Source organism: Anarhichas minor, unplaced genomic scaffold (genome assembly GCF_050575085.1).
Source record: "Anarhichas minor isolate MPS153535 unplaced genomic scaffold, ASM5057508v1 ptg000007l, whole genome shotgun sequence".
In the NCBI taxonomy this organism is placed as follows: Eukaryota; Metazoa; Chordata; class Actinopteri; order Perciformes; family Anarhichadidae; genus Anarhichas; species Anarhichas minor.
In genome coordinates, this window is record NW_027466453.1 from 4,109,135 (window position 1) to 4,123,762 (window position 14,628).

At 44.2% G+C, this 14,628-nt stretch overlaps 2 protein-coding genes and 1 long non-coding RNA gene across 3 annotated transcripts; 2 read left to right on the forward strand and 1 right to left on the reverse strand.

Moving 5' to 3' along the window:
• Positions 1-351: 351 nt before the first annotated feature.
• aldh16a1 (aldehyde dehydrogenase 16 family, member A1) lies at positions 352-9,227 on the forward strand. Its single transcript, XM_076083061.1, has 17 exons — positions 352-655; positions 2,253-2,352; positions 2,454-2,580; positions 2,656-2,813; positions 2,903-2,980; positions 3,236-3,423; positions 3,568-3,726; positions 3,856-4,014; positions 4,241-4,397; positions 4,667-4,742; positions 4,864-4,969; positions 5,073-5,209; positions 5,348-5,518; positions 6,453-6,657; positions 6,761-6,946; positions 7,119-7,244; positions 7,399-9,227. The coding sequence occupies exons 1-17, from the start codon at positions 566-568 to the stop codon at positions 7,564-7,566; spliced, it is 2,391 nt and encodes a 796-aa protein (XP_075939176.1). The 5' UTR covers positions 352-565; the 3' UTR covers positions 7,567-9,227.
• LOC142940394 (uncharacterized) lies at positions 5,877-11,869 on the reverse strand. The gene is made up of 2 exons (XR_012950600.1): positions 7,373-11,869; positions 5,877-7,290 (listed from the first exon to the last, which is right to left on the reverse strand). It is a non-coding gene; the product is annotated as an uncharacterized LOC142940394 (long non-coding RNA).
• Positions 11,870-12,392: 523 nt separating this feature from the next.
• Positions 12,393-13,699, forward strand: LOC142945226 (ferritin, spleen middle subunit-like). The gene is made up of 4 exons (XM_076086644.1): positions 12,393-12,494; positions 12,971-13,117; positions 13,294-13,419; positions 13,544-13,699. Exons 1-4 carry the CDS (start codon positions 12,393-12,395, stop codon positions 13,697-13,699), a joined length of 531 nt encoding a protein of 176 aa, XP_075942759.1.
• The last annotated feature ends 929 nt before the right edge of the window (positions 13,700-14,628 follow it).

Sequence of the window (14,628 nt, forward strand, 5' to 3'; positions counted from 1 at the left end):
CAAGAGTTGTAAAGTATCTCAAATTTCTAAAATGTAAAGTTGACAAATACTTATTATAGGTCAGTTACTAAACTGTTATCTAATTAGCTGCTCACAGTAATTACAAACATGTGTCACGTAGCACAGAGCGGAACCACTTGCTAAAACACAGCTATCGTTTTAACAACATTTTAAATACATCTACAATATATAATTAAAATAGCTGTCGGTAGCTTACAAAAACACACACACGCACACACTACGTTGTTTGCTTAAATCCAATCTAATAAATTAACCCTGAGAAACCGGACACGACACCGGAAGTAAGCAGAAAGGAATCTTCTCGCTCGACGTATGTCACGTTATCTCTGCACGTTCATTTCTACAGCGCAAGTTGTTCCAGTGGGAGGGATGCTAGCAGCACGTTGCATTTGACGTGGAGTGGGACATCAGTCGCCTTCCTGCTAGCCCTCTCCCCCCTCAATACCTTGCAGTTACCACTTTATAAACTTCCAAGCAAACGTTTTCACCCTAAACGCAAACCAAGCGCCAGGGAGACTTCTATCCTCACCGACTTGTGACTATTATGGCTGGTAGCGCCGCCAAGACAGTGCACGATATTTTTCAAAGCATGGAGTACGGACCAGCAGCAACTTCCAGCACTGCCACTGCTCAGGTAAAGCTGTCAGCTTCATTCACGACAGAAAAAGAGATTGAACGGCAATGGTTGCAATAACACTAATTAATGCTGCTTATGGGTTAATATTATTAGCATGTTCTGCTCTCCGTGGTTGTCTTCCCTCGGGTTTAGCATATTCCTGTCAGACCGTCTGACCCATGTGAAGTTCATTAACTGTCAGCAGTCTGTAACTCACAAGACAAACATGTGACTTAGACTGTACAGCACTAGCTATGAAGTGTCGAGGCTAAGGCCAGATGTTTGGACACATGTTTCCTCTAAAGGGGATTTTTTTTCTTCCCAATTAGTCCCACTCGGTGTCTTTAAAATCAAACAACTAAGACTTCCGGATGTAAGCAGGTGGTAAATGTGGGTTGGTCGTTTGTTAGATTTTTAATCTTTATCAGCGTATTTTTTATATATTCTTAAGCAGCAGTTACAAGCTTGGATACCATTCAGAGAGCATATCACACTGTATGATAATAATGTGTTGGTCCATGTTTAAGGAGAATTAAAAAAAAAATGGTGGCATGTCCCAGTACAGTCACTAAATGTATTGTCATGGTAGTTTGATATAACAGCACTAATATTGTTTTATAGTTGACCTCATGCTGCAGTCTGTCTTCATACTGGAACAGGAGACTGACTACAGCCATCTAAAGATACATATTAGCTGTGGAATATTATAACGTGACACCAGACCTTTTGCACAGATTCTCTGTACTTTGGTCTTCATATCTGTAAATAGTTGACACACTCCGCCTGGCGTACCCGTCTTTTATCAGTCCCTGTCCAGCAGAGGTGGTGGTGTCTATCTGAAGAGATATTCCTGTTCTCTCAGACACACAGGTTTTGAAAATGAGCACACCTTTTCACATCGTTTGGGAATGTGTTGAAAGCGTATCAGCGTTCCAGTTTGAGCTCTATTTACAGTCAATATCTCCCCCCACTCACAAGTTCCGTCACATGGTAGCACATGAAGGTCGGGTGGCATTACATAGCATTGCTTTCTTCCCAATGGTTGAACATTACTAAATTGTTCCGCATGTTTGGTTCAGATGATGATTGCATAGAAAGGTTGTAGCCATAGAATCCATGTCTTTTGAATGAGACCTCCACAGGGAGGAACATATTTTTGTCACACCAGCTAGATCCTCACTGAAAAATGTCCTCGACAGGCCTTGGAAAAATGATTTCTAGACGTGGGAAACTGTCTATTATATTATCATAAAGCCCTGTTTTGGATGTCTCACTGCGTGGGAGAGACTGGTATCATTCTTTTAATGGTCAGAATTGAAACCGAGGTTAAAATTCCAGTATTTGTATATATTATATAAACAAAGAATTGAATTGAATAGATTGGACCGATTGTCATTGATAGCCGATCCAGCTATTGGAGTCTGTATCATCCTGATGTCGGTATCAGGTTGGATACCTGGAGCTGTTTTAAGTGCCGTCTACTTATCGAGACACATTTTTCTTAATGATGGTGAACACCATCAGCCTGGTGCCGTCCTCAGAGGCGGCTTTGGTCGCCATCTTTTAGGCTTCCTCAGCAGCTTGAACATCGACTGACGCTTCTCTTCTCCACCAGGCCTGGCTGGACCACCATTCCCGTTCTCTGGGCCTGTTCATCGATGGCAAGTTTGTCCGTCCGGCAGACAGACAGAGTCGCTCCCTGGCTGATTCTAAAGGTAAGAGCAGCCTGAGATCACCGTGCAAGAAAAACCAGCACAGCTTCCAGTTAACTCTTTAAAAAAAACAATGTACATGCACGTTCTTCACTGCTCTCCAGGCGGTAACGTGTGCAGCACAGTGTGCGCCGCGCAGGACGACGTTTCCCAGTGTGCCTCCTCTGCCGTTAAGGGCCACAAGGCTTGGGGGGACCTGAGCTGCTACCAGAGGGCCAAAGTGCTGCTCAGGTAGGACAAACTCGCCTCTACACATCCCAGGAACCTCAGAGCTGACTGATTAACGGCCCCGTTCTATGCTGACAGGTCGGCGAGCGTTCTCGGGCAGCACGGCCCGTGCGTGTCGGAGCTGTGCGAGCTGTGCGAGGCGTCCTGCTCGCCCTCCAGCCTCGTCCGACTGCTGCAGTACTACAGTAGCTGGGCGCAGCTCAGAGACACTCTCATCGCCAACTGGACGCCACTGGGTGAGGTTAACAGGGGATTTGGTGTTAGTATTCATTTCCGGGTAGTTATTTATTTATTTTTAACCTTTTTTGTTTTTCCTGTTTCCCAGGTGTGGTGGCAGTAGTCTCCTCTGATGACTGCTCTCTCTATTCCCTTATGCTCAAAGTCCTACCAGCACTGGCCATGGGTAACACACACACACACACACACACAACACACACACAATTAAACACACATGGAAAAAGTTTCCTTATGACTTAGAATAGAAAGACGCGGGACATCAGCAAATTTGAGAAGCCGAAACCATTAAATATGTGGTGTTGTTGCTTATGGATAATTTGTTATCAAATTAGTATTTTGCCTAAATTTCCACCTTTGATCAAATCCAATTTTTGTTCATAATGTTCTGTTTTGAGTTCTGATTTATTCTGCCTCCTTCTAGGCAACTCCGTCATCGTCGTCCCTGGTCGGACCAGCGCCCCCCCAGCGCTCCTATTGGCGCAGCTTATTATGGGAGCAGGACTTCCTGCCGGGGCTCTTAATGTCTTAACAGGAAGTGACATGTCGCTGGGTGCCAGCGTGGCCCAGAACGCCAGCATCAGCTCCGTCACCTACAGCGGCAACAAGCAGGTACGTGTGAGGAAACTGCTGTAACATTCCTGACCAGAGCATTGACAGCCCTTCTGTGCATTTGTTAGAAATAGCTTTCAAAACTGTTTTTAAATGTTACCAACATTTCCTGCTTCATTGCAACAATGTTTCTCTCTCTTTCAGGACGGGGTGTCGCTGTGTAAGGCCACAGCGGGGATGGGCGTTCCCGTTTCTGTCTCCCCGAACATCGGCGCCAGGTGTCCCTTCATCATCTTTGAGTCCGCCGACATCGACAGCGCAGTGGACGCAGTGATAGAGGTGGCCTTCAAGAAGAAAAGAGAGGTGAGTTACACTAAAGAGTATCCTCTATAGTAGATACACTGATTATTATTATAAGTACCTCGCACAACCCCACTTCAAAAAATCCGAACCGTCCCGTTAACATTTTTCCCTTCCTCTCTCTCCGCTCAGGTCCACTGGGTGCTGTGCGTGCAGGAGAGTGTGCTGGACAGCGTTGTGGCCCGTCTCAGGCACCGTATGGCAGGGATGAAGTGTGTGGCCCTGCACAGTGACGGGGACAGGGGCCTGGTGGACTCTGCGGTACAGGGTGCTCAGCAGCAGGGGGCCACGGTTAGTCAGAAACGCAAAGAAAAGCTTCATTAGCTGCAGTGATGGTCCAAATATGTCACTGAGAGGAGAGTAGGTTCACACCGTGACTATAATTGAGGCGAAAGAAACTAACTGGACTTGAATTATGTATTTTTTTTATGTATGCCAAGACCAAAGAGTAGGTAATGAGCCGTGACCTACAGGTTTCTTTTTGTTTTCTTACTTTTTCTCTCTCGTGGCCCCGCAGCTGGTTCAGTCCTGCGCTGCCCCCCCTTCAGGGGCTCAGTACCCTCCCACGGTGCTCTGCGGGGCGGCCCCCTCCTCTCCGTTTGTGGTCAACCCCCCTCCCGGACCCCTGCTGCCTCTCATGACTTTCAGAAGCAACACAGAAGCAGTGGCCCTTGGTAAGGAAAGCCTCCATGAATGTAGATGGTTGAAGGAGTTATCTGACTTTGGACAGTTAAGTTCCCTTCGAGCGCTTTGTGAGAGACCTCGTTAAGATATCATGTGGAGCATTTTACCGTCGTTACTTCATCCCAGTGAGTTTATGAGAGCTTGTAGTGGCCTCTACACTTCTTTTCCACTGTTTTGTGTTCAGTAAAACAGACTACAGAGGAGTAAAGCTCTTTGTATTTTACTATTGCACCACAGTAACAGTCTCTGTCCTCCACAGGGAACCACAGTCCTCATGGCCAGGCAGCCTCCATCTGGACTGAAGACCTCACACTGGCTTTGGAGGCGGCTAAGAGGTACACACTTGTTCTGGTCCTCTCCCTCCTCTTTGTCTTCTTCCACAATCACCTTTTTTCTTTTTAGTTGTAAACCTTCACTGTACTAAATGTTTCCTGTCTGATGTTCTCGTCTCCTCAGTCTCTCAGTGGGCTCAGTGTGGGTGAATTCCCACTCGGTGTCTGACCCCTGTCTGCCCGTCTCTGGTCACAAAGACAGCGGCACCTGCACTGACGGAGGACAGGAGGTATTCACTTACAGTTTTGACTTTGTCCCGACTCCCTTCACTGCGTTACTTAATCACCGGCCACGGGAACAAACATAACGACCTCCTCTCCGCTGTCTGCCAGGGTCTGTACCAGTTTCTACGCCCGTCCTCCTCTTCCTGCCCTCCTCTTCCTCGCTCCTCCCCTGTCTTTATGGACTACTCAAAGTTTGGAACAGCAGCCTCCCCGGCTATCATTCCTGATGACTCAGACCCTGCCAGGTGGGTTTATAATGCTCCTTGAAAAAGTTAGTTTTTTAATTCTGGGTGTAAACAGAATGGAAAACGAGTAAGTAATTTAATGCACATCTGTCCACATGCCTCACTCAATCCCTCTCTTCCTCCCTCCTCACCCCTCAGTACTCCAAAGGTCTACCTGCAGTTTGTCGGCGGTAAGCCTTGTAAGTCTGTGTCTGGCTGCAGTGTGGCTGTGCAGTCACCAGGGGGCGGCAGTGTTTTAGCCTACTGTCCGGATGGAGGCCGAAAAGACGTCCGAAACGCCGTGGAGGCTGCTGTCAAAGTCCAGCCCGGGTGAGAGCTTTACCACACAGAGACACACAAAGTCTCTCACGTCGGGTTAAACACAAAGCGGCAGTAGGCGATGTGAGGCGATGCCATCCCACCCTCTCCATCCCCTAGCAGCAGAGAACATGTAGAGGCAGAGGGGGTGTTGAGTTGATTTTGTTAGTCTACTCTCCATGATTCATGGATCCTTTATCTGACTGAGGTTTTTATAAGTTAGAATATATGCTCCTGAATCAGCTCTACTGCTCCGGCTGTGACTCGGGGGGGGTTGAAAATTAACAAATCGCCAACTGCAAATAGGTTCTTGTTGGGTTTTCAAAGAGCCCATAGTAGACACATTTACACATCCAATGTGGTAAAGAGCTGATGCACACAAAACACTTTTTATTTATTTTTTGTCCATTTGGATATACCTAGGCAGTATAAACTGGGTAATGATAAATAATAGAAAAGCAACAAGTCAACAACATTTGCTCACCACACTAAATAAACACACTTCTTTTCTTACTTAAAATTTCAAACATATTTTTCAGGCTAGACGGATCTTTAATCCATTTTTGCTCATAGAAAACTTTCAGAGGTGAAATTTGGCCTTTTTTTATTCGAGACATTATTTCCGTTTTTTAGACGCTCTCAAGGACAAACATGAGTACAATCCACAGAGACGGCAAAGTATTTCACAACCCGGCTGTGTGTGTTTATCACCAGTCAAAGTCCAACATTGACATTTAATGAGTCATACGCAGAATATAAACAAAGCACATGATGATCATGCTGAAATCCAATAAACATACAGCATGTGAGTACACGTAAACCATTACAAGAACAGTATTACTCGGTGAGTTCCTAACCATCATTCCCAGTTTATATGTCTTAACCAAAGTAATAGTTAAGACATATAAACCACTTTATTTCTCTAAACGTCCGTCCCCTCCCCTAGCTGGATGAAAAAGAGTCCGTCTGCACGCGCTCAGTCTCTCTACTCTCTGGCCAAGGGCCTGGAGGCCAAGAGGCGGGACTTAGCTGCATCAATCAACGCTCAGACCGGCCTCTCAATGGACGAGGCTGATGAGGAGGTGGAGCTCAGCATCGCCAGGCTCAGTGATTGGGCGGCTTACTGTGACAAAGTCCAAGGAGGAACTCCGGTGAGGCTTTTTTATATCGTACAAAGTTTCTAAAAACTCTTCTCTAATGACGATCAATTATGAATAACCTGCATGTCTTTGTTGTTGTGTCGCTCTCCTCCAGCCTCTGCCACAGTGTGGCTCTGCTCTCTCCCTCCCTGAAGCCCTGGGAGTCGTGGGGATCGTCCTCCCCGACAACACTCCCCTCCTCTCCATGGTGACACTTCTCGGGGCAGCCGTCGGCAATGGCAACGCCGTCGTCATGGTCCCCGGTCAGAAGTATCCACTACCGGCCTTGGCATTCATTCAGGCGAGTGACGAGATGTTAAACGTGCTGGGCTGTTGGTCAAAACAATAAGTTCGAAAAATGCTTCACAATTAAAGCTTTTACCACAAAATAGTAGCCAAATACGAGAGCGAGTGAGAGTGAGAGTGTGTATGTGTCTATAAACACTGATCTTCCTCCTCCTCTTCCTCCTCAGGTGCTCCAGTCTTCAGACCTGCCAGCAGGATTGGTAAACATCATTACGGGAAGTAGAGACCAGCTGACAGTGGCCCTGGCTACTCACAGCGTCATCAAGGCCATCTGGTACTGGGGCAGTGCTGAGGTGAGCACGAAACACCAACACATGCACCAGTGTTCAAATTTCAACTCTGGAGAAAAGAGGCGTGGGGGTTCGATTAAGTCTTCCCTTCGAAATGAACAGTAGCGCCGCCCACATACTATGATCCTCACCCCGGCTCTCTGTGTTCCTGCCGTAGGGCTGTCAGTACCTCCAGTACTCCTGCACCAGCCCCCTGAAGACCCTGCGCCTGTCCTGCCAGAAGGAGGATGGAGGGAAGGACTGGGCTCAGTCTCACCCCTCGCTCCTGGAGGAGACGTGGAGAAGCGCCGTCCAGTGGAAGAGTGTCTGGATTCCGACTGCATGAAAAGACGAGAATGAAAGGGGGAAGGTGACAGGAAAGCTAGATAGGGGGAGAGAAGAGTTGCAGATTTCCACCGTTTTAACGTCAGCCTGTAGAGTTAAAGTGTGAATGTAGGACGTAGATTTGACAGGAAGGATAAAAAAAATGAGCTGTGACCAAATCTAGATGACACCTGTCGATTTTGTCAACTCAGATGGCTCCTTTTTTGTTTTTTCCACAATTTCTTATTCGTGCTTCTGTGATTGAGGGATTTATTCCAACATTTTATGGCCCAGTAGGAAGTTGTATGAAGTACAGAAATGTGGAACCAAGCAGCCAGCCACAGAGACTAAACCCAAAGGTCCACCTCATCAACAAGATCAAAGAAACAGAAGTTAACACACTTTTTATAATCATGGAAATGTTACAACCAAGGAAATTTTGATATCATAAAAGTACATTGTCAATAGCTTGCGGTTTCAACAGCCCCGAGATCTTATGAAATACTTTATAAATGAACATGCAACTTTAAAATGAAGTTAAAATATGAAACTCTGTCCTGTTATCTGTTTGAAATATAATAAAACAAAATGCAACTACATGTTAAGTCTCCTTCAAAATGCTCTTAACATCAGGTCAGCATCAGAGACGGAAGGACGTGATCAGCTGGGATTTATTATTGACGGGTTACGAGTGAGTGAGCAGAATGTGAACATAAGATTCACTTTGAGAAAATAAATCTGAAAGCACTTATAAATACAGGAAACAGATTTCTACTAAAAACTTAAAATAGAAATACTTTCAGATCCACGTGCTGGCTGATGTATTAACATAGCATTAAATCAAATTGTCACTTATACTAAAACGGGAATCGTCTACCACGGGGGAGCGTTCATTACATCTGCCTTCTTGACCATAGAGACGACCAGTGTTGATTATTCCGCTCACCTCTGTCACACGCGCTGTCACAGTGTTACACTGATGTTGTGCCAAATGTGTTCAAGTTTAGGTCAGACCATACAACAACATGACAGAATGCCTGCTCCCACGTTTTAAATACGACTAAAAGCACTGATGTTTTCTTCCAGGTGAGTTTTAATTTGTCATGTTTTTCTATTAGCTAGAAGTGTTTTTTAGTCGATGCTAATCTGCCATTAGGGAAAACATCTGTTCTTCAGTCATAAACAATTTAGATCAGACTTAGAAAATGGAAATAATATTCACACCTGCCTGTCAGGGCTTCTGTAGGAAGCAGAGCCTTGGATAAAAAAAGTCTTTAGAATACTATATATATATATATATTTTTGGAAGTGACAAAGTATCAGAGGTACAATAGCAGATTGTTTCATTCAAATATAAATGTCTCTGTTGCATTTGTTTTTTACTACAATACATCCCTTTGTTCAGTATGCAAACTGAAACCACATCTGCCTTAGAATTCTGTCAATGACTGAAAAACGATCAATCGTGTGTGAACGCAGTCTAGACATGTACTGCACATCTGTATCACTGTTCATTATACTGTAACCTGTTTGCTGAGGCACAAACATTCCCTGTGGGTTTGTTTCCATGTCCAAGTTCACACTGAAATATGTGTGTGTGTGTGTTTCCAGAGAAGGACTCTGTGGTGTCTCGCTGTATAAAAAACATAATTAAAATCAATCATATCCCAATTTGGAGATTTATACACTTGTGTTTTTCTCCAGAGTAGTGCACGGCGTTATGGATGGTTACTCCGGCCTGTTGGTCAGTTGATTGATGCTCATTCAGGAAAAAAGGTCAATGAGATCCAAAATACAAAGAAGCCTAACTCGCTTTTGAGTTTACTGTCATTCTAGAAGAGGTTTTTAGTGGTCAAGTCCAGCAGACACACTTTGTTTAAATCAGCAACATCATCATTCAGTAAAATCCCATCTTGTTTCAGGTTCCTTTTTTTCCCCTCAAACCGGTTCCAGCCGGCTGAGCCCTGAGGTGTGAAGTTGCCGTCAGACACATCCTTCGGTCACAAGACTCGGCCCTTGAGACTGTGGAATGCTGAGTCACAACAATGACTCAGCACAAACCTCAGCTAAACCTGACACCACTTTTGTGTGATTAAGGCCGACTAAACTTGCTTCGTGACACAGCACAAAATAAAGACGGCTGCTGTTCCGAAGTGCTGAGTCACTTTATTCCAAGTAAGAGAATGTGTCCAAGTAAGAGATATAAAGTGAGTACAACCATAGAAATTGTGCTGTATTGGCAAGTTCTTATCTTTTCAAATTAAGTTTAATTGCGCGACAGGTTAAAGTGCTTTTTACTACAGGGGATCTGACATAATCAACCCCTGTCTTCCTGTTTATAGCTCACCTAACATTTCTATGTGTTGTGTACATTATTACACAAAGTAACCTTGAGTTATGACATATATGTTCATGCCAGGATTTGGACCAGGAGTGGTCATTTTATTTTACTAACATTAACAAGTTTCCATGCAGGTTGAGATCCTGTATACAAGAGTGATGTAACTTCTGTGAAAAGAGCTGAGTCATCTGCTTCTGAAGCCAACAACAAACCACATGAGCGATCCTGGAAGTTCCTAGAACGAAGGCCTCCTGAATACTGCAATGTAAAGAATCTGGCTTAGACGAGATGTGATGAGGGCGAAGTAGTCGAGGTGTTTCCTGAAAAATGAATGCATCTTCAGAGAGCGTGTCGTTTTTCAAATCAAAGTGTGGCCCTTTGCACTGCGGCCAAACCAACCACACTACACTCTCATCAAGATTAACACCTGGCTGGAAACTATGGTGCCACTCCTCATAAAAGTCTGGAATGTGTTACGTGATTACGTCATCTTTAAAAATAAAAAATGTAAACAGAGACAGCTGGAATGTAGCAGTTATGTTAACTAGCCTGGATGCTATGCTAACTACCAGCAATGATGGGACGAATATATTGAAAAGCGAACATATCGCAAAATGCGTTTTGTTGAATTTCTGTCAAATTTATATTTTGAACTCAACACTCAAATTTCAATACTAATTCATTTTTACCGTCCCTCATGCTCCCACAAGCCTTTCTCTGGCCGTGACCTTTCACCTGTCCAGTGCACAAGCATGAACCCCCCGAACAGCTCAGCGGACCGTGAGGAGATACTCACTGGAGTTGACAAAAATTGGATTAGAATCGCTGACTTGCACCTGCAAGTGTTTCTGTTAGTGGTACGCTAGCCCTCATGGCGCCATACTTACTGTGTGCCAGATGAGACGAGAGGCCTAAAGGAAGCAACTCTTAAGACCCGACATGATTACACGTTCGCCCTCTCGTTGGCCAGCACTGCAAACATTCTTACTGTAGTTTTAGCTGATACATAACTACCACAATTTTATACTAATTAAAGAAAAAGAAAAAATCTGCACAAGTGATCTTCACCAGCAGCATTAAATCAGCAGTTTACAAATGAAATAATTGTTGTGACCCTTGACGTCCACCTGGCACTATACAAGTGGAAAGCTATTGGCTGAAAGTGCTGTATCACTTTATTAAAGATGATCTCTTGTGTTATTAACAAAAGCATGATATTCAAGTGTACAAGAGGACAAACCTCAACCCAAAATCTCAGTGTGTGTTTCAGAGGCCGATAAATAACAGAGCATGTAGACTATTTAAAAGTCAGTTCCAAACAGTGATCAAATCACAGTTGAACTAAACACCATCATCCAAACCGCACTCTTTAGGGAGACCTGATGTCACTTATCTGACTCACATTGAACAGATATGAGCATGCATAAAGAAAAAGTTGCATTGAAACAGGACTGAGGCTTTTAGAAGCACGACTTTCATTAAAAACAAAAACGATCACAAACAATATGTAAGTACAGCATTTCCTTGGCTCCCCCATGTTATTTTAAAGCTAAGACCTTTCAGGCTTTTCAGACTCTGTCGTGTCTCACAACAGTGCTGTGGTATTGAGTAATGCAATACAAAAAAGAAGAACGCCTCGGTGGAAAACACATAATCAGCAGTTTTGAGATGTCGTGTTGTATAACGAGATAAAACAAGTTCAGCTGTATCGGGCCAAAGTTAACTACAGAGATAAGCAAGGTCTATAGATGCCTTATGGGGAGTATTGGTTAACAATCCAGTGCTGGGTCGCTTTATAGAGAGAAGGCAAGGCCAGAACTCAGTATATAATCTCTGTTAACAAACTCATAAAAAAGTCAAGAGCACTATTAAACAGAGGATTGGACGTTATTCTGATGTTTATCATTATTCAGTTTTCTAAATCTAAATGTACAGTTTTATATCTTTATGCTGTTTGTATAAAGGGAAAATGATAACTTCACAACCCACCTTTGCACACATAAATTGCACACTCAGCCTATTCAGTCTTTGAATTTACATTCATATATAATTCAGTTTATTGTCTTTTGAGATAATAACAAAAAGTGCTTCGTCATTGCACGTGTGAATAAATCAATGGAATATGAAAAACCTGTTTTTCCCCGAATGAGGAAGGGGGATGCGACCTCATCCCTCGTCTCACAGCTCTGCCGCTGTCTGAGCTCAGTGATTGGCGGAAATGCGTGGAGTGACGTAACGTGTGTCACGAGCTCTGGCAAGGGTATAAAACCGCGGAGCGAGACGTTTACCATTCACACCAGGGAGAGAAACCACAAGGAGTTCTTGCTTCAACAGTGTTTGAACGGAACTTCTTCCTTTGTCCCGCGTACTACTTCTTCTACTCTGCATTCCGGACACGACAAACCTTTATTACTTGAACACTACCGAGAAAGTCGTCGTTAAGCTATTTTTTTGTACCGTTTTGCTAAGAAAACAAGAGAAGAAACCCGCAAGAAACGCCAGCTACAATGGAGTCTCAGGTCCGTCAGAACTACCACCGCGACTGCGAGGCCGCCGTCAACCGGATGGTCAACATGGAGCTGTTCGCCTCTTACACCTACACTTCCATGGTGAGAAGAACACTTCAATTTATTGTATCTTCGTATAAATGTATGCTAAGTATCTGCATCTATTGTATGTCTTGATATAAAAAAAAAACATTGGCTGATAAAGGAAGAAATATAAAATACAATTGTCATTAAATTGATTGTGTTTTATAAGTAATGCAGTATGACAGCACTGTTTCTCTGCATCTCTCACTTGTTTATCTGATGGTTGCCAGATAAGGAGTGTTTTATCCCCCACTCGCCACATTGAGTCAAACATGCTGAGTCATGTTTATGCAGTTTTTTTTAACTTATTCAAACATGACGCTGGTCTGTGTCCAAACTAACTAGACCTTTCAAAACCATGACTCATGTGCCTGACCACTACTTTGTTGCCTGTTTGTCACAACCTTTTTATTTATTTTTTAAAATAATGAGTGACGTCTGCTAATCACAGTTCTAACCTCCGCTCTTCCTCCCCTCTTGTCCCTTGTTTACAGGCCTTTTACTTCTCCCGTGACGATGTGGCCCTCGAAGGCTTCGCCCATTTCTTCAAGGAGAACAGTGACGAGGAGAGGGAGCACGCCCAGAAGCTGCTGGCCTTCCAGAACAACAGGGGAGGACGCATCTTCCTCCAGGACCTGAAGGTCGGTACACACTGGAGGACTGGCCCCGTTGAGACGTGTCTTGCAGCACCCTGTCTGTCTAGGACAAATAAACTGGGATTAACCTGCAGCAGTGGGACACTCGGTCCCTCCCGTTTACCACCAATTATTATCATGACCGTTCAGTCTGCTATAATTGAATGTTTTTCCCTCCGTAGAAACCAGACCGTGATGAGTGGGGCAGCGGGCTGGAGGCCATGCAGTGCGCCCTGCAGCTGGAGAAGACCGTCAACCAGGCCCTGCTGGACCTGCACAAACTGGCTTCTGACAACGTAGACCCTCATGTAAGTGTGAATCAGTGCCGCGAGGTCTGCCAAAGACGGTCCCGGCTACACCACAAACTCGTGTGCTCTAGCATTCGTCTGTACGCGTAGTAATCTCTCTCTCTCTCTCGTCTCCGTTCCTCAGATGTGCAACTTCCTGGAGACCCACTACCTGAACGAGCAGGTGGAGGCCATCAAGAAGCTGGGCGACTACATCTCCAACCTCTCCCGCATGGACGCCAGCAAAAACAAGATGGCGGAGTACCTGTTCGACAAGCACACCCTGGGGGCAAAGAGCTGAATATGCAAAGTCTCAGGGTTGAGCCTGGAGGGAAGATGTGGCACACAGGCTTTAAACGCACCCTTCTGCTCCAGTGAGCGTGAATTTAAATCTAATCTGCTTGACCTGTGGAGTTGATGAGTTCTGGTGGTGTCACCGGGTTTTTCAAATGTCATTTAAGGATAGATATTTATAAGGCTTTGCCCTCATTACCTCTAAATCTCCTCTTGTGTGACATTTGAATGACTGTTTCTGATCTGTTCTTAATCTGAATAAACATGTTGAGCTGGACTCTGTTGTCTGATCTGCATCTGTTACGCACCCTTTTCATATTGACTTAAAAGCTGTTATGTTTACACACCATCATTTATTAAACCAAAGTGCTGGTTAGTAGTCGGTAACTCCTAAATGGAGCTAATCTGTAACTCTTTCCCTTATAAAGTGTACATGCTCATGAATGACTGCACCGCCTTTAAATCTACAAGAACTGCCATCAAGTCACCAGAGCTTTACTCTCTGGTTTTTCCTTCTCAGCAGGACATTTATATTTATTTTCCACACAGTTCAACAAAGTGAAAGTCCTGATTCCTCCCAGGCTACACTTTCTTTTATTACTGAATAAACACAGGAATTCTGAAACGGCACACTGCCACATAACTTAATTATGAAATCCTCAAATGAGTTTAAGAGTTTAAATTACATGTTTTTATTGCCCTGCATTGTTGGAAGGAAACTGTGTACAGAATATATCTAATTTAGTTTATACAAATTTGTCACAAGGGGCTCTGTACAGCAGGGTCTGAAATTACATTTCTTTTACTGTGGCAGCCAAGTATTTAAAGAGAACTTTCAAAGCATTCAGAAATGATTCATTGCCAAGAGTGTCATTCATGAAATAGTCAAAGTATGTCATAAAAACAAGTATAGTTTAGTATGTCACAAGCCATCAA